At 34.1% G+C, this 26,215-nt stretch overlaps 3 protein-coding genes across 10 annotated transcripts; 2 read left to right on the top strand and 1 right to left on the bottom strand.

Annotated features, from left to right (window-relative positions):
- Nucleotides 1–757: 757 nt before the first annotated feature.
- LOC126773368 (snRNA-activating protein complex subunit 3) lies at nt 758–5,296 on the bottom strand. Its single transcript, XM_050494288.1, has 6 exons — nt 4,572–5,296; nt 3,547–3,766; nt 3,094–3,198; nt 2,607–2,759; nt 1,979–2,164; nt 758–1,445 (listed from the first exon to the last, which is right to left on the bottom strand). Exons 1-6 carry the CDS (start codon nt 5,021–5,023, stop codon nt 1,131–1,133), a joined length of 1,431 nt encoding a protein of 476 aa, XP_050350245.1. The 5' UTR covers nt 5,024–5,296; the 3' UTR covers nt 758–1,130.
- Nucleotides 5,297–5,564: 268 nt separating this feature from the next.
- LOC126773449 (immediate early response 3-interacting protein 1) lies at nt 5,565–6,402 on the top strand. Its single transcript, XM_050494407.1, has 3 exons — nt 5,565–5,774; nt 5,937–6,038; nt 6,223–6,402. Exons 1-3 carry the CDS (start codon nt 5,687–5,689, stop codon nt 6,276–6,278), a joined length of 246 nt encoding a protein of 81 aa, XP_050350364.1. The 5' UTR covers nt 5,565–5,686; the 3' UTR covers nt 6,279–6,402.
- Nucleotides 6,403–9,855: 3,453 nt separating this feature from the next.
- On the top strand, nt 9,856–25,864 carry LOC126773336 (zinc finger RNA-binding protein). Of its 8 annotated transcripts, none has more exons than XM_050494191.1 (19): nt 9,856–9,998; nt 10,185–10,324; nt 12,850–13,022; nt 13,491–13,605; nt 15,313–15,406; nt 16,037–16,434; nt 17,106–17,401; nt 17,913–18,032; nt 18,263–18,337; nt 18,417–18,605; nt 18,686–18,771; nt 18,844–19,081; nt 19,869–19,992; nt 20,954–21,048; nt 21,922–22,017; nt 22,568–22,720; nt 23,279–23,374; nt 23,884–23,992; nt 24,920–25,864. In XM_050494191.1, exons 1-19 carry the CDS (start codon nt 9,946–9,948, stop codon nt 24,958–24,960), a joined length of 2,691 nt encoding a protein of 896 aa, XP_050350148.1. In that variant the 5' UTR covers nt 9,856–9,945; the 3' UTR covers nt 24,961–25,864. The 8 variants fall into 8 exon arrangements, with proteins under 8 accessions (XP_050350148.1, XP_050350154.1, XP_050350151.1 ...); XM_050494197.1 differs by having other exon boundaries at nt 9,866–9,998; nt 13,518–13,605; nt 15,349–15,406; XM_050494194.1 differs by having other exon boundaries at nt 9,866–9,998; nt 13,518–13,605.
- Nucleotides 25,865–26,215: the final 351 nt, after the last annotated feature.

Genomic DNA, 26,215 nt, shown 5'->3' with positions numbered 1-26,215 from the left:
AGAATATTATTGTTGGTCCGATTAAGATATAATAGTTTAATCCACAATTTTCCACGCTGTAAACCTCATAAACAAACGATAAAAGAGTTTGAACGATAGCATTATATGAATAGATATGGGGATATGATAGGATATGCTAAATAAGCAAAATATTTCTAAATTAATACGTCTATATTAAAAATATAGAATAATATTTGCTTTAACAAATAACAAAAACTCCACAAAAGTAAATTTAAACTCTTAGAAATATTTTATCAATGACAGATTTTGAACTCAAATAAAACAACGCACGGCCAACGGTCCTCTTTGGTTTTATAATAAAAAAAATTGTAGGTAGAGAAGTTGTAACAGAACATGGCAATTTTTTCGGTCAATTCAGGATGATATCCTTTCTAAATAACAGTAAACATTATGAAATTCTATCAAGTAATATTGACAACCCTCCTCACGGGTGAGGTTATAGCCAGCGACCATTACACGATCATCGCGTCTATGGACTCGACTAACGAGTGTTATGTATATGCGTCAAAAATTTGCGGCACCTAGTTTCTTTTTAATAAACGAGCTTGTCTTTTCTTTTCTTATTAAAAAATATTCTGGTGCAACTGTGGTCGGTTTAGATAAAAATATTAATTTTGTTTATTAATTTATTCAGATCTGCAGAGAGAAATAGATCGCTAAATAAAATATTTATAAATTTGTTCAAATGAAATTTAACAGTTAACCCAACTGCGATCCACAATTTTTCAAAAAAAGATAAAATCAATTGCTTAATACTGTTCGAATAATTTTATTCGTATCACAGGATAATAAATGTAATTATTTTAGTGTTAACTAATTAAACTTAAATTCTAATAGTAACATGTAATACAATAACATGTCTTACATTATTTAAATTAGCTTATAACTATTACAATAAACTTACATGGCAACGAGCCAAATGTAAACACATGATCTTATCGAGATAACTAAAGAAAACCAAATACCCGGAGTATACTGATTACATAGATTGAAATTATACTTCTGATATTAAACTGTTGAGGCTCGAATGAATTTTACAATAACTAATGAGTTCATTAAAATAACTAGATCACAAATCGCACATCACAATAGCAGATACCACGAGACGCTCAGCCGTGCGGTTTGAGGATATTGAGCTCGTTTCCGCGGTAGGAGTAGGCGCGGAAGTCGCAGATCTTCTTGCCATCCCGGTAGAGGTAGAGCTTGAGGCACGTGTCGCAGAAGAAGGCGGGGTCGAAGGGCACGCGCTCGCAGCCCGTCACGATCCAGCGCGCGCCGAACTCCGCGCACGTGGCGCAGTACACGGTCTGGTTGTGCGACAGCGCGCTGTGCGCCGGCCAGCGCACGCGGCTCTCGTCGGCGCGCAGCAGGCGCACGCGCGACACGCTCAGCGGGTGCTCGCAGCGCCCTTGGTGCACGTACACCTGCCACCAACACCAATTACTTGTTAAGCCAGTTAACAATTAACACCAGTTACTGGTGGTAGAGCTTTGTTACTGGTGGTTGAGCTTTGTTACTGGTGGTAGAGCTTTGTCTTCTAGTGGTAGAGCTTTGTGCAAGGTCGTCTGTGTAGGTACCACCCACTCATCAGATATTCTACCGCAAAACAGCAGTACTTGGTATTGGTAAGCGATGGTTAATATTTCTTGCAATGCCAATGTCTATGGGCGTTGGTGACCACTTACCATCAGGTGGCCCATATGCTCGTCCGCCTTCCTATTCTATAAAAATAATAAGTCATATAATTTTGCCGCTTTGAAGCATAGGCAGCAATGGTTTGCATAGTAGTCAAAATTACCATACAATAACTTTTACAGTGTCTTTGTTGAACGATGACAGCATGGACTAATTTAAATCCAAAACGTTTTTCTCAGAGCAGAAATGTTACATGATGCTACATGTACCTCATTTCACTCTGTCTTTTATATTCTATCCCTAATAATCTAATTCTCCTTACATCAGGATGGCCGAGTTTTATGACGATTTGGTCTAATGTCACTTCGGTCATGTCTTTGTGGGGAAAGTCTCCTAATCCCTTCTTGATGGCCCATTCGCGAATAGGCTTGGAATAGTCCACGCATCCCTTCCGCGTGTCTACATAGAACACATTATTAATGAACAGGAAACCAGACGGGAACACTTCCTGAAACATAAATACAATAAGATACAAAACACATCTGACTAAGATATTCACCATTTCTAGAAATGAGTAGAGAAGTTGTATTGGTCCATTTATGGCAATACTTTGTCTACTCGTTGAGGAGTAGGCTTAGCGGCTCTCATCAGCCGAATATATTCACTAATATAAAGGCGAACGATTGGAAATTTTATTAAGTTTATACAAACATAATTTAAAAAATTATTAAAAATTATAAGAAAACAACTTTCATTATAATATTGTAAAAAATCTATTTTTTTTACTTTGCAATTTAAAAAATCGAAATAATGTCGGGAAGTACGAAATATCCCATAATAATTAGTAAACAAAAAAAATATTTAAATTAATGAGAAATTACACATTTCGTGTTTTAGCATATCCGGATTATTGTAAAAAGATAAATATTATTATTCAAATTCCGTCACACCTTGGCAGAGGTAGTGGGCAGATCGTCCGGGTTCTCGGAGACGTCCACGCGCATGCCCACGTCGTTGGCGCACACTATGTGGTCGCGCAGCACCGACAGCTTGTGTCTTCCCAGCAACATTAACTCGTTACTGAATATCGAATGGCGGGTGTTCTAAAATAACAATTGTATTCATTATTTTAAAATTTTTCTCATTATCCGCCTTGGTCTCAATCCTTGAACATCATGAAGCGATGGAAAATGTTAGTGATCAGCGCATACAACAATGTTATTCACACTAAGCACATCAATGGTGGCGGGAGACCCACTAGAAAAATGCTTGGTGTAACATAAGACATCAATTTTGAAAAAGACTTCTTTTTTTAACTGTATTAGTTTTGTAAAATTTCCGAAAGATGCAAGGCAAAAGTATATGGTAATTAAACATGCAACAATATAATAATGAAAGTAAATAATGCAGTAAAAAAGATACTCATAAAATACTCACATTTCTAAATTTACCATTGCAGTAGAAGGGCCGATATACCCTGATGTAAAATACTAGGTCCTTACCCGGCTCCAATGGTGTTAGAGGTATTTTGTAATCATCATCCTATAGAAAAAAATTTAGTTTTGAATAATTTCATTAATTTCTTTTATATTATTATGCTGCTGTTATTAAATTTGTAACCTGATTCGAATTATTCATACTATTTTCTATATTTATTTTGTATTATGTTATAATTTTCTATTAATTATGTTATACCTGACTGAACTTGTTCTCTGACTCATTTATATAGTGACTATTAACATTCCCAAATCTTTTTTAATTGTCAATAAAAAATTATACAATGCTGCATTATTGTTGGTGGTTTTTTTAAGAAATGCAAACAATTGCTAACAAATAAATTGAAAGAATTTTCATTAAAGAGTTTTAAAAATGAAATAAAAATAGTTTTACCGGTGACGGTGGTATAACTCGCACACCCCTGTACTTAAGCTTTCTTGTGTAATGGCCATTAATATCTTTTTCGAGTCTAAGCTTCAGCTTTTTTACAATACAAAGATTTTCACTAGCTTCATCTAATTCCAGGTTATCCACATTTTTATCTGGTAATGGTCCTTGTATTGGATAAGTGGTTGGCATTACCAATTCATTTCCAGTTTTTAAATGCATTGGACTGAAATAAAAGTGTTTTTTTATATATTTAAAACTAACATGTAAAATGACAATTCAAATATGCTGTGAAAGGCTGCATTATAAAAATTATTTTATTTAATAAAAATATAGTAGTGCTCGTTTTTAACAAATAGATTTAAATATAAATTTTGAATTATTTTCTTATTAAATTTTTATTGCAACAATTGGAAGATACAACCTCTACATCAGTTGTTTTAGTATTAAATAATATAATTTAGTATTTGTTTATAAACTGTTTAAATGGTCAACTAGCCACACTGGCTAGTAGGGAAAAAAGGGGTTGGCATTTTAAATTCGCAACTCGAAGGGTGGATTTTTATAGGGGTTAGTTGCCAGGAGCCGAGCGTGCGAAGTGACGGCGAGAGCGAGAACCAAATCGGCCCCTATTCACTAGCCTATCTATGTATCTAAAAAACAAAATAATTTTATTTTAAATCTTTAAAAATGCACAAGTGAATGCAAAAGGACTTGCCATTGCACATAACTTCAAACTCATATAAAAAAACTACACATCTTTTCGCAAGTTGAGGTGTCATTTTAAAGATGCAACAAACCCCTATGAAAAACAACCTTCACCCACCCCCAATTCGAGATGCGAATTTCAAATGCAATACCAGAAAACAGGCCATAGCACCTTATTAGCATGGTTTATGGTACATTTAATGTTGGTACAAGCAATGGTTAATATTTTACAAATATCATTTATCTGACTAGTGGCTCTATTAGCTCATTTTCCTATTTAAATAAAAATATAAAAATTATTAAGAATGAAATATATTTGTTACCTGCAGTAGGATGCAAGTTTGTTATATTCTTCATCACCTAAATCACATCCTACATATTCTCTAACTTTGTCATCCTGAAACTCTTGCAATTCATGTCTATTTTTAGGCGTTCCAAATACAGGCATAAACTTAAATGCTTCTGGAAGATTTTTTGTGATAATTGGTGGCGTAATTATATTACCCTTGACAGGGTACCATTTTGGACCTTTATCTTCCTCATATAATTTGACCTGACAGTTTTTGTATGACTCCGGCTCTATTGTCATTACAACATTACTGATTTGAGTAATTTCAGGATCAGTTATGATTTCATTTGGACTTGCAGATGTTGTTGACTCTTCTACGTTTGTATTATCAGCCAAATTATCCTCAGAATTCGCTTTAAATTGAAAAAAGGTAAGGTCCTTTGATACAGATTGATTTTCAGAAAGATCCATAGTTCGAAAGTCCATTTCTAAGGATTTAAGAGCAATCAATTCTATACATACTTTGCAAAATACCCTATTTCACTATGAAAGTAATATAGGGTTCATCAAAATTGATTATTAACATCCATAAATTAATATCAACATTCAATTTCAATTAACTTATATAAGTATAAAACCAAATATTATTAAAAATAACCGTAAATAATAGTCACTAAATTTTAGTAGGAACTAGGTTAATAAAAGAAATAATTTTAACGGAAGAGTTATAAAAGAGTTTATATTCACTATATACGTTTCTTCTAAATAATTTAAGGAAGGAAGAATATTACAGACTTCAAATTGAGAGATATTGTGTTATGAGTTTATGACGTTCTTTTTTTTAATTTTCCCATTCAGATATGAGCAAAAGCATATACATTGTATTATATGTATATATTTTTGAAATTGTCACAATCAATCAGAACACAATCCCTGTATTATTTATCTATACTCTCAAGTGTATGAGAATTATTATGGAAAATAAAATAATAATAACAAAAAAAAAATTAAATCCTGACAAGTATCCGACAAAAGACAACTTACAGAAATGTCGTGTACTGTCGTGACTGTCAAAAATCAAAACAATTGTCTCTTCTTATTTACATGTTAGTTTGATAGTTAAATGATCAATTAATTGTAATCTAAAAAATGCTGACGTTGTGGAACCTATTTGAAGCTTCTTTACTGTGCTTAAATGCTGTCTGCGTTCTCCATGAGGAAAGATTTATGCAAAAAAGTAAATTATAACCTTTTAACTATTGCACATACAATTTGAAAGTTTATCTAAATTGGCATTATTTAAGTGTGTTTAAAATCAAGTTAAGAAGTGTTAATTTTTTTTTATATTTAACTAAAATAAAACCCTTGAATATAATTCCTAAAATTGTTACTTTTCCAGTGGGATGGGGTGCTAATAACAGAAATCAAGGCTTCGAAGACCAGTCTTCAATGAAATACCAAGTTTTAAATTTAGTAAGGTCAATACGGACAGTAACGAGAAGTAAGTAAATATTGAATTGTTTTACAATTGTAATATAATTTCTTATTGCTATAACATATATATTGTTTCTTCTTTGTATATTTGTTGGATTGTAAAAATACAATATTATAAAGCCAATGATTGAATAATTTAAAAAAGTTTGCATCATCAAAATTTAAAAAAATTATTATTACTTTTGTTTCAGTTCCACTCATCATATTGAATATTTTAACAATAATTTTTAAATTATTACTGGGGTAACAGATTTTTAAAAAAATATAATATGATAAAGTGCAAGATACCATGTGGAAGAAATTTATACCTACATTTATTTTGTTTATAATAATAACTTAATATATAAAAACCAACTTGTATATTTATTTTATCAAGTCCAATAGAGTAACTATAGAGTACAATGAAGTGACATAGCCCATAGCATCAGAAATAATATAGCTTAACAAAAAACCCTGCTTATCTATTTTTTGTGAATCGGATTAAAAAAATAATTAACTATTTGTAATAATTTTAAATATTCTTCTAATTTCATTAGATATCTAGATTAATGTTTTTTGTTTTTGAGATATATGGTGATGATAGTTAAAAGTACATAAAATAGTAATTTTCAACTTGACGTGTACATAAATCTCTACAATTTAGTAAGTATAGATATGTCAATATGGAATGTTGCTTGACCAATCATAGACGACAATCTTTTCACACCATCTTGAAGAAACTTTTTGAACAAGCAGCAGCAGCAGCCGAATAAAATATATTTGTAAAAATTCGATGATTAGCAAAAGGAGCTGGAGATGGTGAAAGACTAATAATTGAAGACTGCATATAAGTTATCTATTATAATTACTTAATTACAAAACTCGTACAATATGTACAATAGTGATTGGCATTTGTAAAACTAAATTTTATTGTTAGCAATCGGTATAATCCCAACCAAGGTTTATATCAAGGGAGATTTTATCATCAGTTGGATTATGTGAATGTGTGCCCGTGAACTTCCTTGAAGGGTTCTTAGCAGCACCAGCCCTAGCCTTTGCTCAGGGTACAGCTAGATTTTCTTTCAGTGCCCTTTGGTCGCCACTTTCACTTAACGTAAATTGAATTATTGTATATGTTAAATAAATAATAATTCACAAAATTAAAAAAAATATCTTATTGCACTAGGACTAGGTTCAAGGCTAGTCTAGCCTCTTCAAACAGTCAGATTTAGCTTTTAAAAGTATATAGATTTGGATTTATCTAGGGGCCATCTGCAAATAGTCTAGTCTAGAGTCCTGAAATTTTTGTGCGCATAATTGATCTTGTGACAGATTGTCTTTATGAAGAAGTCATAAGACGCAATTATACACCATAATTATATGGAGGTATTTTCTCGGGTGTGGAATATGATTTTTTCCGACTACCTTGTTTCAACATCGCCCAGTGGCACTGACTGTCTTATGGCAAGTCATTTGTTTTACGACCACTAAAATGTCTTTTACTGTCCATGAATAGAAAAAAAGGTAAGTGGTATATTTTTTATTTACTTGAAACAGAGTTATAGGTGAAACGAAACGATGGTAAAGACGTACTACAAAATTCATAACCTTAGCTTGTTTGTCAAATAATAGGTACATGGCATAACAGCAGTGGCTTTAATTAAAATGCAGTAAATTTTAATTTATAAGGTCCCTTTTTGATTCTTATTTCCAATTTTTGGAAAAGTGGACGCGTTTCCTATTTTCAACCATTAAGCAAAACTGAGGGAATACATCCCCAAAAGTAAACAAATTTTACTAACTGGTAACCCTTATACTACCCTTATAATGACTTTACAACTCTGTCAAATGTCAATGTCTGAACTGCCTAGGCATGGGCGATACAAATAATATATATATATGCAATATCTATATATCGGTACAAAATCTAATATCTAGATATCGGAGCGCACAGTATCTATATATTCGGATATCCACTGATATCGTTTCTGTATAATCTGTATACGGTATTGTTATGGTACTAAATCTAATATCTAGATATCGAAGCGCACGCACAGTATTTATAATATTCGGATATCCAACGATATCGGTCTTGTATACTCTGCATACGGTATATCCGATATCGAATATCGTTGTAAATTTGTAAATATCAATTGTCAAACGAGTAGGCGCGATCGCGAGTAGGATTGTTAGTGAAATATCGATATATCGAACTTATTATTTAGAAATATCTATATTTATTTTTATTATTATGTTATTTATGTTTATCTATATCTTAGAGCGAAAAGATATATATCTCTTTTTTCTTCTTAATGATATAGTTTGCGCAAGTCTAATATTTAATAATTACACATTTCTATATTGTATTTGATTTAATAAAAATATAATCGGTTTCAGAACAATTCATAAATACGACTCACGCTTAGGTTACCTGTTGATATTTTTAAAATATCGGATATTCGATATCTACGTAGACAGAGAAACAAAGTTTAGTTTCACTGTCTACGGATATCTAGATATTTTAACCGTTAAGGATATTATGATATTTTTACTGGTATCGGTTGTTTGACCTTGGGTGTCATTTTAGAAATTGCTATTATTTTTATGATCTATTTTATTTTCGTTTTATGTTTTCGCGGTCGCGTTGTTAGCTTTGTAATTTAATTACTCGCTTTTTTTTCTAAATTTTAGGTGTTTTTCGTAACTCATGTATTTTTTATTGTTTAGGTAGATGTATATAATAATTTATGATGTGTGTCAAATAATGTACATATTGTATTGAACTTTTCAAGGAAATGAGGTATTTAGGGCAAATGTTAATATTCATTAAATGTAATTTTAAAGAATGATTTTTAGTTAGATTAATGTTTGTGTTAAATACAATGAAGAATTGTCTCGTCCCAATACGAGCGTAATTTTCGATAAATTCAACTGTAGGCATAAAAGACAAAGGCTCTTCAGGCATTTTACAGATATTTTTAAAAGTCAAATTAGATCAAAAGAGATACGAGTTATTACTCTTTCGACAACAGTTAAAAGAGATGTATATACGAAGAAATGAACTTTTAAATACGCCGGCATTACAGAAAAAGCCTGAAAAAAGTATGAAGGAAAGTTCATTTCACTGATTTTCAAATTCGGAACTGCAACATATCTATTAATAAACAAATATTTACTTATTTAACCATGTTATTATCAATAACAAAAATAAACCAATACATAATATATGCGATAAACACAAATATTAATATTAATCTGATATCATCTGGTACTGATTCGATTTCCAAGTACCATAGACTCGATACAATATCTAGATATTAAAATATATAGATACGATATCCGATATTCAAAACCGATATCTAGATACGATACGATATCGCTTCAAAGCGATATTACCCATGCCTAGAACTGCCACAACCACAGGATACTTTTACTCAGAGGCCACAACTCACAAGATCTCAGTTCATGTCTGACTCTGTCCTCGTCCGCCTACCTATCCTGTAAAAAAAAGAACTCTAAAATCATTACACTCTTTTTTTGGGCAATCATGGAAAGCGAGAAGTATAATAATACAACTTGGCCATTACGCTCGTATTTTATGTTTAAAAAAAAACCTCATTACTTGTCTACATCCGAACGTTTTATGAAATAAGCTATTACCTTAAGCTTGTTTTGATGGAAAGCTTGTTGATTAAAAATAAACTATAAATAACTCCAAATTTTTGTATAATCCCACACAGACTTGTGTTTTTTTTTTGTCAAAAATCTTATTATAACATTGAACGCAACCATAAAGTGAAATCCGCTTCCGCTCGAAACTATAGTCTATGCTAATATGTCGCCATTTTTTTTCTATCAAAGACAAAACGCCGGCCTTATATTTCTCGTTTTACGCTCAGAAGTGAATGAATAGTTTCTACGTGAAAAAGTGGTAAATGATGGCAGCAAATAATTACTTTGGGTTTACCCATGGAGGAACCCAATATGGGTAAGTGATTTCTAACCAATTTATCACATTAAATACATTTAAAAAAGTTCTACATTTACACGAGTCGAATGTAGACTTGTGCTCGCATTTCTATGTAATCAAAATGGCGTCTGGTCTGTATTGATCGCAGTTTTCGTAATAAAATGTCATTATTCGTTGACTAAACCTTTTATGTCGCAATTTTAGCGCCGCAACAGCCAGTGCAGCTTACGGCGGCCAAACGGGGTACGCCGTGGCACCGGCTGCGACCGCCGCGACGTACGGGACCCAACGTGCCGCAGCAACAGGATACGATACTGCGTATCAGGCTGCGGCCGCTACACAAGGTATTAAAAATTCGAGCCTTCATCTTTATGAAACTTCGTAAAGTTACAGAAACAAATTCAATATTAAAATGTGATTAGCTTAATAAAGGAAACAAAATACGAAAGATTTGTCCTGTAACAAAATAATCCATAATAAAATTGCAGTTTTGAGTTATTTGTGTTATGTTTACTATATAATCATGTTATGACCAATGAACATTGTAAATTTTTTCCTCGTAAAAAGTTAGTGAAAAAGTCGTGACGATTGGGCTAACAATCCTTATATTTTTTAAAAATAGCTATGCAGCCTATTTGAGACATTCTATAAATTTGTCAGACACTACACTACAGTGGACCCTCGGTAATCTGACAAACATTTTGCAGGGCAGTGTCGGACTATCGAATTTGTTGGATTATAGAGTACTGCTTATAGTCCGGATTTTTTATAAAAGAGTACCTTGTAATCGGACAAATTCCAGATCCAATGATAAGATTCTATATGTTATATATATGTACTCTGAAGTACAAATCATACTTTATTATGTGTGTCAAATTTAGTAAATTAAACAACACAATAGGAAGCTTACATATTATTTTAAAACTTTACATTAGGAAATAATTGTGTTCAAACAAATGCACATACTAATATAATCAAAAATTATGAATCAATCAATTTAAGAAGAATGAAAATATTCATCAATTTTTTTTGTTTAACATTGTTGAAACGCGAGATTAAAGCTTTGTCCCTCAGTCTTCTCAAAAGTAGAAGTTCGTTGTAGGAGGCACCAATCTCTTCAGCCCATTGTATACTCAGCTCAAAGGCGTTAATTGCATCTTTTGCTGAGTGGTTGCAATTACTTCGTCATCATTTTCCTGATTTACTATTGTATAACTAGAAATCTTTTTTATAATCTCTTCGTCAGACATTTCATGAATACAATAGAATGCACAATAGTGGTGGTGCGAACAACTTATAACTTGTTTAATCATGCATATGCGAAGATTGTCAAAAAATTATCTAGTAATAAATAAAAGACCATGTCGAATACAGGGGGTGCGGGATTAGACAGGGGCCGGTATACCGGGGGTCCACTGTATAATTTTATCTAGGTTAAATACTCAACACCAGATCAGATTTAATGCATAAAAACATCCCTTTAGAATAAACATCATTTGTCACAAAAAAAATTGTTACTATTTTTGTTTAAAATATTGTAGGAAATAGTTTATAATACTCTAACAAATAAGAAAACCAGTAATCTCCTCGGGGGTTAGTCAAAGTCAAAAATCTTTATTCAATATAGAAGCGTTACACTTTCTTATTGATTGTTCCAAATCTATCACCGCTTTGGAAATAAACACTCCAGATCTGAGAAGAACCGGCGAAAGAAACTCAGCGGTTTTTTTTATATCTCATTTCTTTACAAGGTTATGTTGACTAAGTACCTTAGACATATTTACTTCTGCTTTAAGTCTGTATCACAGTGTCTGCAGTGATGTAGCCATCCTGTTTAAAAATTTTACTTCCTGTCAAGCTATATATAAACACAAATTTATTATAACTAAGGTAATATCCGTTAATTTCTATTCATTTATTCTATTGCTATTCATATAAATAACTTATACTCCTACATGATTTATGCAGAATATAAAACAAAATAAACCATGAATGCTTCTATAGTTACCCCAATGTAATGGAATCTTTATTGAATTTTATGTTAAGAATAAATTTTGTGATATTTTCTGTCTATTTTAAATGATTTTATTTATTGACTATCTAAGACATCTATTTAATTGGTCATTTTTCTTTTAAACTTAATATTATTTTCAATTAAAAATATCAAAAAATGTCTTCTAACCTGTAATGAAACAATTTTGTTAAAGTAGCAGCTGCTCATACCGGAATTTTATTGGGTAAAATGAGGATTTTATTCTGTGCTTTTTTTTAATAAATGAAATATAAACATTGTCCATTGTCATATTTGCATGTCCTTTTCATATTATGGAATAATTAAAAATAATTAAGAATAATAAAAAAGTACATAATTTCATAAGGGATAAGGTATTGCATATTTTTACATTACTTTATGTAAATATCTCATAACATTAATAAAATGACTAGTTCAAATAGTAAAGTTAAGCAATGATTATCTACATGAAGCATTAAGAAATTATATGTTATTTAATTTTAATAAGGATTTATCCTTGTGACAGGTACACTAAACTACATTAGTTATTTTTTTGCTCACAAAAATGATTACCAGTAAGGTTAACTATCTTTTATAGTCGACTTTTTTTAGAACTTTTCATGAGGAAAAATTGAGCCATACATTATTTTCGCGCAGCGTACATGTGCCCGTCAAAAGATGAAAGAAGGTGTTAAATAGGTGCCCTGGTTCCATAAATTACGTTCCACGTATACACACTCAACTCGTAAAATTTACGTTTTCTCTTTTAAATATTATATAATAGATTTTAGATTGTATAAAAATGGTATCTTTGCACAAATCCTATTTCCTGGTTTATAAGCATTGTTTGGTATCCAGCTGCACACGCGCACGCGCACGCGGCTGCGGCCGCCGCTTCCGCGTACGACGCTAGCAAGAGCGCGTACTACCAGCAGGCGGCTGCCGCGTACCCCGCCGCACCGCCGCAGCCGCAGCCCGCCTACGACGCAACGGCCAAGCCCGCCTACTCTACTCCAGCCACATACGCACAGGTGACTGTCGATGTTTACTATACGCGGAAAAACTTATTAAATAAAGCCTTTCGATCTACGTTTGTAAAAGGGTAATTTTCTCTTTTTTCACTGGCAACATTCACTGGTACTGCTAAAATAGCTTTTGTATAACAAATTGTGGCATGGGTATTATTTGGGTTTGTTTCTATTTTTGTATCTCTCAGTAAAAACTTTGAATTTATCTAAATTATTAGATATGTTAATAGACTTGCAACAAATGAATATACTCAAGTGCTTTAGGCAAGTAGTAATTAATTCACTGTTCGAAAATTGCCTCGCAAACCGCAATAATGCGAAAATGTTGATTTTTCTAGCAATGTATGTTCAGTTTTTGTTATTTGAAACGAATTTTATTTATTGTTTGTCGTGCTTATGCCTCACAATTGGTACTTCAAATAAGTATACAAGGAAACAGGTATAAAGTTAATGTTGCCGTGTTGCGTGCAGGGCGCGCGCGGCTCTGGCGGCGCCAAGGCGGCGTACGGCAGCGTGTACAGCGCGCCCGCGCCCGCCGCCTCGTACCCCTCGCAGCCCTACTCCGCGCCCGCGCAGCCCGCCAAGCGTAAGTGTCGCCGCCCTCCCACACGCGTTACTTATGAACTTGATTGTCCACGAAAGAAAACTGACAACTTTTGTGTTCTTAACAAAAATATGTGCATGTTGCTGCATAATTGTTGACTTTTTTAAGAATTGCAAAAACAAAAATTTACAACTATTTTTGTGCAAACAAATAAAGCAAAACTCATTTACTTGGTTGTATTAAGAGTATACTTACATATATAAAATTTATTTCTTAATTTTTTTTCGTTTTGACATTCAAGGTGAAGAAAGTTTTATTGTTATAAGTGAATACAATTAAATTAATTAAAAACGATTATAGATTTTGTTGCCAGTTTGTTGTATGTTTGATGATTTAGAAGTACTTATCAAAATCTACATCTACATCAAGGTTTAAATAAATGAAATAATATACTTATTTTGAACCAAAGAAAATATACTTGTAAATCTAAATTTGTCTTTGGCATCAATATCAAAATATTTTTTGCATTTAGTGTAATCAGAGAAATAATCTTAATATAGAAACTAATCTCAATCTATAGTGCGGCGACGATAGATTGAGATTAGTTTCTAGTTACTCTTGGAGTCTAGTTGTTTCTTATAAAAAAGACATGCTTTTTATATGCACAATTGAATAATAATGATTATTTTATAAATGGTAATTTTAGATGTCAGTGAGTATATCTATTCATACTGAAATAGTTCTTAAAAATATATGTAGTCAACATACATATATTTTTTACGAAACTATTTCTCGGATAACTCTAATGTATATCTCAATAGTCCTAATTATAATAAACGGAGCAATTTGTTCGAAAAAATAAAAATTGTATGAATGTTATTTTAATCAGTGACTATACTTTCTTAAAATACAATATAAATTAAGTACAAAATTAATAAATATTCTAATTAAAAATGTATCTCTAAAAGGTTTACTGGTTCTTATAACAGTTCTTTCAGCTATACTCACTACAGCATCTGACATTACCGTTCAGTTTTATTAGTTTAGTTCAGGTTAGATATATTTTTAGTATATATTAACATGGGGGAATATGATATATAATTTATATCCAAATGCTGTTTTTGCGTCAAAATATGTTATTTTAGTTATTATATTGTTTATTATTTTAAATAATATCTAAAAAATATATATATGATTATATACATATTCCCTTCTGTTGTAGCTTAGTATGTATTGGTGCTGCCACACTGTACTTATACATCGTTTTAAAACATTATTGAACATTAAATTAGTGCTATAACATTTACTAACATACATATATTTATTATATTTTGTAACAATTTGTGAGATGATTTCAATTCTGTGTTATCAACACTGAAGAAAACGTTTTAACATTGTTGTTTAATATTTTATAACAATCAGTTTGTGTCTATATTTCGTTATAATTTATAACATTATTTTAAATAAGGTACATGACATGAAACATTCGATAATATTTACTATAATTTGTGAAATAATGTTCAATAATGTCTTATAACATTTTATAACTGCATTTTGTCAGCACCAAATAGATTATAAATAAAATACACCATACGCGATTTCGCCCCATAAATTGAAGTAAATTATTAAAAATATTAAAACAGTATCAAAATAAATTATTCTTTCAAAGAAAATAGTATCTAGCTTGAGTAAAGAGTTGACTAATTGAATAATATAAAATTTAGAGGCGATCGTGCTATGTTGTTGTAGAGACGGCTAACAGGGCCACCTCTGCTTATGATACAGCTCTCTACAACGCGGCGACCATGTATGTGGCGCAGCAGAACAAAACGGGCGGAGGCGGGTGAGTTGAACTCCTTTATCTTTTTTTATTTTTATTATTATTTAGTCTTCGTAAATAATTTAATACGTATTTATTTTTCAATTAATATTTTAGTATCGATTATTATAGAGGGACATATTTTAATTGATAATTTTATTTGATCATTTTTTATTAATAAATTAATAATTAAAAATAGCATTTCAAAAAATTTAAAACGAAAGTAGCATCCAAAGTTTTTATACAGTAGTCGTTGATGTTACCCGACTATGGAGCAGCTCAATTTCTATCAAATTTAAAAAAAAAAATAATAATATCATTAAATTCACGCAAAAAGTTTAATTCGATAAGATTGGACATGTAGAACGTTTAAAGCCCCGTAAAGCATTGCTTTTCCTTTACTTATTTGTGGTTCAGTTTTGATTTGAAATTATTTGTAATATAATATAAATTGAAATTTTTTATACTTAAATTTTGTTTTTAACCAATCAAGTTTACCTCCTTTAAAGCATAGGTTGTATGCATTTACGAGTTTTCTATATAGTGCAACGGTCAGGTTGAGAGAAATAGAATATATTTTTTTATTAAATGTTTCCATACTCGGGTACACTTGCACAAATAAACCGAACCGGTTGATAAAATGACGTAACGTAGCGGCGGTGGTCGCAGCGGCTGGAAGAACTACAACAAGAGCGGCGTCGGCGCTGGACTCGGGCGAAGACCTAAGCCTCCGCCCAAAGCGCAACAACTGCACTACTGCGACGTGTGCCGCATCTCGTGCGCTGGCCCGCAGACCTACAAGGAGCACCTGGAGGGACAAAAACACAAAAAGAAGGAGGCGGCCGTCAAGTTAGCGGCGGCGGGCGGTGGCGGGGGAGGGGCGCGCGCGTGTGGGGCCTCGGCCTTGCGCTGCGAGTTGTGTGACGTCACGTGTACGGGAGCGGACGCGTATGCGGCGCACGTGCGCGGCATCAAGCACCAGAAGGTCGTCAAACTGCACACCATGCTGGGCAAACCCATCCCCTCCACCGAGCCCGTCAAGCTGCAGCCCGGTTAGTGATCGCATTGCGAGTTATCCGACTTTCCTTCGAATATAATAAAATAAAATTAACTAGCGTCTATTCTATCGTTCTATGTATGAAATCGTATGACGAAATTCTGTTTATAATTGAATAATTTCTTTTTCTAAATTTAAATTATATTACTATATTTTATGTATTGACTCATACCGGATATGATCTCCAAACAAGAAATGTTTTTATAAAAATGGAGAACATATTTGCGATGTGCCACTGAGCTGACTCCCCTGAACGCCACAGTATCATATCTGTATTGCGCGGTCGGCAGTTGTGATTTGCTTAGTCAAATTTTCTCATCGGATCATTTTAAAACACTCGGTACAGATATGGAGTGTGTGTTGTGTGGGCCTTTTTTATGTACCGAACATTTATTTTCGTTACTAAATATATATGTATGTATCGGTGTCTCAAGCACGCCGGTGAGTTTTAAAAGTATAAAGTCCTGATAAGCTTAATGTGCATTTCGTAATAAACACGAACACATGGTTCCTTTAAATTTGTAAGGTTTATCTTACACCTGACAAATTCCAAAAATACTTCATTTTCAAGGAAAAATAATATCTCGTAGAAAAGGCCCAAAAGTCGATGAACAAACGTGTCAATTTAAAACTTGAGAGAAAATTTGACTTTTCCAAATCCACTAGCCAAAAAGACCGTCGCCGGAGCGCCAAAGATCGCTTTCGTGGCTTCCGGGGGCCTCAGCACCGTGGGCTGCAGCGCCGACTGCCCGCCAGGCGACAAGGAGGACGAGCGGGAAGAAGACGCTGACGCAGAGCCCGAAGTGCAGCCCGTCGGGCAGGACTACATCGAGGAGATCCGCGGGGACGACGGCAAGGCGCTGAGCTTCAACTGTAAGCTTTGTGACTGCAAGTTCAACGACCCCAACGCCAAGGAGATGCACATGAAGGGTCGCCGTCATCGACTACAGTACAAGAAGAAAGTGAGTCACTAGTGACGTAAAATTTACGTAGTGTCTGAATTTAGAGTATATATATGTATATAGTAATTGTATAGAATATGTCCCGAAAAGAATATTCATGGTCGACGGTTAATACCTATTCTAATTTTTATGTTCATTTTGTGCAAGCTCATAACGGGGTCTGACTTTGTAAGAAAATGTATATGGTCATATATCCTATATACTTATCTGAAAATTAAATTATTTACAGGGGAACAGTCATAATAATATTTCTATGTAAGCTAATTAGACTTTGAATACGATGTTAATTATTTGGAGCTGTAATTATGGACAATCGAAATTAGTTTAGTCATAGGATCATCCAATGATTACTTAGTAAAAGGTTTGAGATCTTCGTAGAGCCTGATAGCTTTAAGCTGTCAAGAGTTCCGAAGTTCAGATGATTACAAATTTAAATGAGGATAGTCTGTTATCCATTTTTTTTTAATTTTTACAATGTGTAATTTTAAAATTGATTGGGTATCGTAAACAGGTTCAGCCGGACCTGGAAGTTAAAGTTAAGCCGTCCATGCACCAGCGCAAACTGGCCGAGGCCAAAGCGCAGCGCATGCTCGTGCGCGACGAGCTGTGGGCGCGACGACGTATGCATGATGTTAGTACTGCGCACTGTCTGACGTCTTAAATAAAATTTGGGAAATCAAAATCTTAGTTATAGTTATTTTTTAACTTTATATGCTAAAGGAATATAATGATAATATATGTAATAATGAAATATAGTTTCACATAAATTCATCAATTTCATATATCATCATTTTTTTAGATTTATCACTAGCAAAAAATGTTGATATAGTTGAAGTATTTTTATATGTATATAAACAACAGGGGATCGAAGAAGACGAACGCGTGTACTGGGAAGGTGCAGATTGGTGGCGCGGACCGCATCACCATCATCATCACGTAAGTTATTAATCTTTTAACGATATTTATTCCACGATAATACCGAAACAAATTTGTATATAACTATTTGTATGCTCAGGCTATGGGTATGGGATACGGGCCTGTTGGCCGTCGGCCCGAGACGTCGGACGACAGACACGTACTGGCCAAACATGCCGACATCTACCCCCCTGAGCAGCAGCTGCAGGACATCCAGCGCGCCGTATCTCATACGGAAAAGGCGCTCAAGTCGCTCTCCGACGCACTCGCTGATCAGGGCAAGCTCAAGGTGAGACCTCTATTGGTTTCGTTTTCATATGTACATGAAATGTTTACAGAACAATAAAAATAACGGTGACTTATCTTCAGGGACAACCTGCAAAGGTCGCGGCTAAAGCGGACGATAAAAAGGAAGAAAAACCCGAAGGAAAAGAGGACGGTCGTGATAACCAATTGTAAGTAGGACTTTCACCTTCGCATGTCGTAACATCACGCGAACCACAAACACGACACATGTTTTGGCTTAGGTTCTCGTTCGTGGGTGAAGGTGAGACAGCGCCGAGCGGGTCTCCGGCAACACCGGGGCCGGGAGCCGCGGGTGCACGCGCACTGAAGGGTGTCATGCGCGTCGGGCTGCTGGCCAAAGGGTTACTGCTGCGCGGAGACCGCGACGTGCGCCTCGTGGTGCTGTGTCACGACCGTCCCACCGTCACTCTACTCAAACGTGTCGCAGCCGACTTGCCACACCATCTCGCCAGGGTTAAGGTATCGTAATGTTGACGTATTTAAAGACGGTTGACAATCTTTTAATGATTTCTGGCAAAATAATGTACTTCGACACGTACAACTACATGTCGGCTAAGCTACAGTGTCGGTCAAAAGTTTGAGACCGCCTTAACTAAAGAAAGTAAATGAAATAAAACTTTTCAAACTCTTCCCATACAAGTTACCCCCTACATAATTTTGAACTGTGTTACAATAACTTTAAACCGGAAGGTAAGGCTTGTTGCTGTAGAATTATTTTAAACTGCTCTATTTCATGGTCTCTTTGATTTCAACCAAATCTTCAGTGCTATAGCTCGACTATAACAGAATAATCACCATGCGTTGATTGTTGGTACCACATAATCTGGCATCCTTTTTTTTCTCGACTCTATCATACAAAAAAATTTTTGGACAAACTGTTTTAAACTTAGATGCGTTAGTCCTAGACCTTTTTTAAAGTCTGCTTTGTGTCAGTCTTTATAGGTTAGTTAATAAAAATATAATATGCAAGTGTGAAGATTTTTCCATTCTTATGTCTGTTGTCTTCTTATATAATATTTTGTCGATGATAAATCTTTTTACAAGTGGTCTCAAACCTGAAGCCGGCGGTGTATGTAGTACATACATATATATATTAAAAAATGCCTTATTATTATAGTATTATCTGACTTGTATTTAAATGACCAAATTGTAAGCTTTATAATTCTTTAACACTCACATACTGACATATTTAAACAACTTAATAGTTTTACGGTTCAAATTACATAATATTTTGATTTAATTCCAGGGTTCGAGTGAGGAGCCCAAGTACAAAGTGGAGCTGCTGCCGGCAGAAGGTGCGGTGTCGGTGTCAGACGGCTCTGTCAACGTACTTGTGAGCCTCACTTCGGCCATCATGCGCGAGCCCGCAGGTTAGTGCGATAGACGTTGACCTGCCTCCACATGACGAGCGACAACTGGTTCGCTCGCGATCGTCGCGGGACGGTTTCGTTATGTTCGGGCTAACACACTAACTGAACCGCACCAGCTTATTATAAACAGATGAGTAGTGAAATACTCGAATTGAATAATTAAGAATTTACATTCAATGAAAATAAATATATCACCTGTTTTCGTTTAAGAAAATTGTTTTTCGTAAAAACTAAATATTAGTTTTGCATCAAATTAATCAACAATATTTTACTTTATTTTTACATGTATACACCAATTTTTTCTTTTCAATTTCCTTTAGATACACAGACCTTTTACCAATTTTACTAGTAAAAAAACATCTACAATACACCCGAACACTTCGAAACATGTGAATAATGTTTTTCCATTTAACATATAACTTCATATTACTATAACCATTTATAATTTAATAAAACCGGTTGTCGAAGTCGTCGATCCACATCCTTTCCCCAAACTCTCAGAACAAACTATCTATTATAAGAGATACAATTTATGTTTTATATCTTCACTTTATGTATATTCTAATGATATTTATCGTTTTATATAAAGATAATTTGTTCAAAGTTACCGCCCGGCTTTGCCGGGCACTGTGTCGAATGCTTATTTTTAGGTGTGAGTAGGGTAAGCAGCGAGAAGAAAAGGATTTTTGATCATCTCCCTATATATCACGTGCGTCGACCTTCGCAGTGGTATATTATATCTACTGAAACGGAGTAAACGATTTCGTCCCTGTCGGCTCCATTTGAGTACTTATTTAGTGTATCAAAAAATTGCTGTATATACTTGTAGTCCGTCTCGTTCGATTCGATGCAATCAATGGAAGCGCATGCGACGGATAGGGCCCCGGGCCGACAGGGACTCGTTTGTCCCGTTTTCGTCGATGCCTCGATGGTCAAACACCCTTTGTATTGTTGTCGCTAGAGGGTGGCGACATAAAGCGAGACGACAAGGACGTGCTCCCGCGGCAGAAGTGTTTGGACGCGTTGGCCGCCCTTCGGCACGCCAAGTGGTTCCAGGTACATTCGCCCACATTACAACGTGTGCGCACTCCCCTACTGCTGACGACATAGTCCACTCGATTCAAGAATGCCTTGCAGATTTGTCATTTTTGTTCATTCTTATAATTTTCTAAATAATCTTCGTCATTTCTATCTAAGAAGCAGCATTAGTATTTAGATAATATCCCACGATTGTTGATAACTAGATGGCATTGATGCTGCTCCTAAAATTATTTGGAAATTTATACATACTTTATGAGAAAAAAAAGAATTAACAAAATTATTTATTATATTTTGACTGCTTCATATAAATTGAGTACAATTAACTAACTATACAAAGGGAGTGCGCACGTATTTTTTAGTCACATGTTTATTTTTGTTTTATCATTCAAAGTAGCCTTTATTTTAGTTGAAAAAAAAACTTGCTATAACTATTCCGCTCCCTTGAACATGTGGCTACAAGTGCTCGTCGTAGGAGCGAAGCTGCGTTTCCTAGCACTCTGATAGCCGATGGGGCGGAGGCGTAGCTAGGATTAAAAAAAATCATGTCATACGATAGGTTTTATTTAAATCGCATTGCACTTTGGAATGAACGAGACACTAAAGAATAATGCCAGGTGGAATCGGGTAGACTCGCATCATTAACTTAAAACATGTAATCGTAATTACTACATCGAACTTAATTTTGGATTCGAATCCAACTAGCGTCTACTCGCTTCATGTAACGCCTGACATTGTGAGGACGGCCTAGCTACGCCGAGGGCAAGTAAGGGAAACGCAGTTGGTCCTCACGTTGTAATTAGCGGGTCGCGGCCCGCGGTGTGAGTGAGAACTGAGCGTGTTGGTGTGTGTGGGGTGAGCGATACCGCTGACGATTGTGCTGACATGCAGGCTAGGGCGGCCAGTCTGCAGTCCTGTGTCATCATCATTCGCATCATGCGCGACCTCTGCCGACGGATACCCAACTGGACACCCCTCAATCCATACGTGAGTACAAGACATTTTATGTATTTCTTAAACAAGATTCGTCCTTATCGAAATAACATTATATTTACAATAGCCTATTCCAACGATAAGAGAAGTAAAGACAAATAAACAACTTTTACATCGAATTGACGCGATGTCATTGGTCGAGATCTTAAGTAATCTATGATATTCACGATTTTGCAAGAAAATGGCGTTTTTAATGTTCGCGAAATTATAATCGGAATTTTGGAAGTTAAATTAACATAACCAGTTAAGTGTAGTAGTAATTTATTATAAATAAAGAGAAATTAATCAAGAACTGTTTATACTCTGTAGCTGCGTATATACTAATATAATACAGCAGAATTATCAGCAAATTGCATGGAATATGTAAATAGAAGGCTTGTTTATCTTTACTCCTTTTTCGATTGGATAGGGTACATGTACATGTAGGATACATGTTACACTGAAAGAAGCACGGCTTAAAATTTATAATTGGTCGATATAAAACAAATAAATATGATGGAAACGTATCGTATAGACCGCAATGTAACTTGAGTCATATGCCCAGGCGATGGAATTGCTGGTGTCAGGCGTGATGCAGTCTGCGGGCGGCGCGCTGTCACCGGGCGAGGCGCTGCGGCGCGTCATGGAGGCGGCGGCAGGCGGCCTGCTGCTGGACCACGGGCCCGGCCTGCGCGACCCCTGCGAGAAGGACCTCGTCGTGAGTGCACCTAACTAGAAATATGGTGGCCTTTACCTAGTGTATAACAATAATACATGTATTTAAACTACAATATTTATAAAGATTAAATAAATATAAAGTAGTCGTTCAAATTTATATTTAAATGGTTGGATTAATTGGCTTGCTTTGGCTGACACTACCAAAAATAACTGATAAATGTTGAAAAGTAGTTTATATATTAAATATAGGTAGACCATTTTTTAATACACAGCTCATATGATACAGCCCTGTTTCGAGATACAAATGCCAAATCTGTGAATTCCACCATTAGGGTTAGAGTTTTCCTTTGTAAAAAAGATATCAAGTAACATACACAAAAAATATTTTTGAATTTAATGTCTGTTATTAGTTAAAGATGTTAAAGAAAAGATTTTTTTTTTTATTACGTACACATTATAACACAATATGGTTCTACAAATGATTTATTTATATCTATTTAGTTAAATCATTTAGAAAGGTTATAAGTAATAAAAATTCAAAAGTAAACTTGCTTTTGCAAATTTTCGGTATTGTATAATGTACATACATAAATTACAGGATGCTCTTGGAAACATGCCGCCACAAAAACGTGAAGACTTAACGGCATCAGCGCAGCAGTTCCTGAGACAAATTGCCTTTCGACAGATACACAAGGTATTGTTGAAAATATTGATTTATTGTATATGCCAGCTTAACTTGAATAGAAACAGAAACAAAAGTGTTTTGTATGTGTGCTTGCCTTTCTACACTCAATTATTCGTCTTATCGCATTGGGTACTGAAAAAACTGGTTCATCTTTGTTTTCCATACAAATTGACACACTTGCAGTATCTGTTTTTATTATAAGAACAATTCTTTGGATTTGCTATTCTGTAGTAGTAGTTGCTATTCATTTTTAAATGACAATTGGACTAAAATATATTTATCTTTTTTATATTTTATTATATTGTTATTTGCTATACCCAATTATGATTATTTTAAGTTATGTGTTCATAGATTTTATTTAAGGGAACAATAAAAGTAATACTGAAAGGAATAATGGTGTTACACTTTATTATTTTAAAAAATCAGTTAAATCTGTTATCCCTGACTAGCATTTATTCACTTTTAATTACTGTGGTATGAAAATTAAAACATTATCTAAGTATCATTAATCACCGCAGGTGTTGGATATGGAGCCGCTACCGAAGGTGAAACACGCGGCAGGCAACTGGAAGTTCCCGCGCAAGCGCAGGCGCTCCAACACTGACCAGGACCCCGACACGCCCAACGGTACGCACTTACATTTACGTACATGTGTTTACCTACACACACATATATTCACAACTTTACTGATTTTGAACCAGAAACTAACTTTTATACTTCAGTCATAGATTTATAAACAAATTCTTTTTTATCAAAAAAAACACAATGTATACATAATGTACATTAGTTAATAATAAGATAATTTTTGTTAGGTTTGTTTTTTAACTCTCGTGTGTACTCATTTGAACACACCAGTAAAATCTTTTGTTTAAGTTGAACTACTCACATGAGTAGTTCAACTTAAACAAAAGCTAACATTAGCTGCAGAATCTCCGTTACATGGCTATAGAATGCCATGAATATATTTTGTTACTGATGTTACGTTTTTGTCCTATGGTAAGAAAAGCTTAGCAGAAGTGTTGTTCCAGTCCGTTTCAATAAATATACAATGCATGCATGCACATATACACATAACTATCTATGAAGCTGCAATTGTTTATTGAATTAACTCTGGCCTATAGGTTCAATTTCGCCAAAGTAAAATTATCTATATCCGAAGCAGGCTTTGTATGTGTAGCCTTATGAACGATTAATAACTTTATAGTCTATATACTAATATTATAAATGCGAAAGTAACGCTATCGTCCAAATCTACGTACTCGTACAAACACACAATATCGATCATTATAGTTTAAGGAATATGACTGGTATTCAGTAGATACATTGGCGTTCTCCGAATACTGCGGCACGCGCGCCAAAACATTCTAGCTTGTTATGCTTGTTTTGCTATGTATATTATGCTTCCTTAGTCATCAGTGCGTAGATATAATATCTAAAGTTAACCTCTTTATACAACAATCAAATCTTTTAGTGCCACAATTCATAATTTTTACTATTTTATAAGAACACCGGTTGGGATTCAAATTAATAAAGACAATATTTATTTATTTTCAGGCGATAACAAAGTAGTGAAGAAGGAGGATCATTCTGAATAATTACATCAAACAAACCGTTCGAGGCAAATCAACTTGACAATGCGTATAGTTCTAATTTAAAATAAACATTCAGGTTTCTGATAAACATTAATGGAAATTAAAGTTATTTTCGATATGAAAATATACAAAACTGTGTATTTGTATCAATTTAAGTGAGATTACAATGCAATAATAAGTTGAGCACGCGATAGCGACCATCGACACGCGTTCCTCCGGTGGAGGTATATTTTGTGTACCGCATTATATTTAACATACATTTTTTGTGTCACATACGCTATAAAATTATTATTATTGTGACATTAATCGATCTGTCCAAAACTACAGTAATTATAGTCCAGAGCTAATTAAAGTAGTATTTTAATAAATAGCTAGAATTAGAGTATAATCTATATATTGTAATTAGTCGTAACGTACTTTAAGATGATTGACAGGGAAAGGCGCGAAGCGTTGCTTTGGCGATAGACGGAGCTGGACCGGTTGGATAAGATTTTTTTAATATTTTTAGAGTCACAGTATTTGACTTTAGAATATGTAGTTCCTCTTAGGCGGCCGAGGAAAGGTGTCGCGTATTATTTTTTAGTTATTGATTAACTCTGACTGTATTAAAATGTAGTCTTTATTACCTCTAGATGTGTATAGTTATTTCGTCAGTATCGTCGTTTGTGATTGGATAAATCATACCTTGCGATTATTATTATTTTTTCGCGTTAATTCAAAATTAACTATTTGTGTGATGTATATTATTTAACTAGTTTTTTAGGATCAAAAATTAGGACGACTTTTAGATGTACCTATAGAAAAACAATGTAAGATTTGTCTTCTTTTCCGACTAAGGAAAACCATTTTTGTATTTATAATATGAAACCACTTTTGAATATTAATGTCAATAAAGAATAAAAATTAATCGGTCTTTTAATTTTCATATATTTGAACACGTTAACAAATAAAATGTACATTTTATAAAGGTTACTAGAGTTAACCTATTTTAATTGAAGGAAATTTTATATAAACGAAATTCTAATAATTTTCCTATATTATACATAACAAACAGTTCTTGGTTGATATGTCTTTATTTATAATGGCCTTATCTCATTAGAACACCATGGTGGCGCCACAGTAAGCGCCACCAACAAAATGTGTACAGTTATAGGGTATCGCACCGGCAACCGCTGTTGGCGCAACCATTACATGTATGGAGCCATTTTGCGTCTCACTCACTTCACCTGTTGCGCGAACAAGGACTTTTCTATATATT

The sequence above is a fragment of the Nymphalis io genome, chromosome 14 (genome assembly GCF_905147045.1).
Source record: "Nymphalis io chromosome 14, ilAglIoxx1.1, whole genome shotgun sequence".
NCBI classification, from domain to species: Eukaryota; Metazoa; Arthropoda; class Insecta; order Lepidoptera; family Nymphalidae; genus Nymphalis; species Nymphalis io.
The sequence above is the reverse complement of the archived record's forward strand: the minus strand, read 5'-3'. Positions and strand labels throughout refer to the sequence as shown.

Excerpts from the sequence above, each read along its gene's own strand:
- LOC126773336 (XM_050494191.1), top strand. The coding sequence starts at position 9,946 with ATGATGGCAGCAAATAATTACTTTGGGTTTACCCATGGAGGAACCCAA. Across the intron at positions 18,033-18,262 it reads CGCGACGACGTATGCATGAT|GGGATCGAAGAAGACGAACG; the intron begins GTTAGTACTGCG and ends TATAAACAACAG. Across the intron at positions 19,993-20,953 it reads CATCATGCGCGAGCCCGCAG|AGGGTGGCGACATAAAGCGA; the intron begins GTTAGTGCGATA and ends TGTTGTCGCTAG.
- LOC126773368 (XM_050494288.1), bottom strand. The coding sequence starts at position 5,023 with ATGGACTTTCGAACTATGGATCTTTCTGAAAATCAATCTGTATCAAAG. Across the intron at positions 3,767-4,571 it reads AAACTTGCATCCTACTGCAG|TCCAATGCATTTAAAAACTG; the intron begins GTAACAAATATA and ends CTTTTATTTCAG. Across the intron at positions 2,165-2,606 it reads TGCCCACTACCTCTGCCAAG|GAAGTGTTCCCGTCTGGTTT; the intron begins GTGTGACGGAAT and ends TTTATGTTTCAG.
- LOC126773449 (XM_050494407.1), top strand. The coding sequence starts at position 5,687 with ATGCTGACGTTGTGGAACCTATTTGAAGCTTCTTTACTGTGCTTAAAT. Across the intron at positions 5,775-5,936 it reads GGAAAGATTTATGCAAAAAA|TGGGATGGGGTGCTAATAAC; the intron begins GTAAATTATAAC and ends TTACTTTTCCAG. Across the intron at positions 6,039-6,222 it reads AATACGGACAGTAACGAGAA|TTCCACTCATCATATTGAAT; the intron begins GTAAGTAAATAT and ends CTTTTGTTTCAG.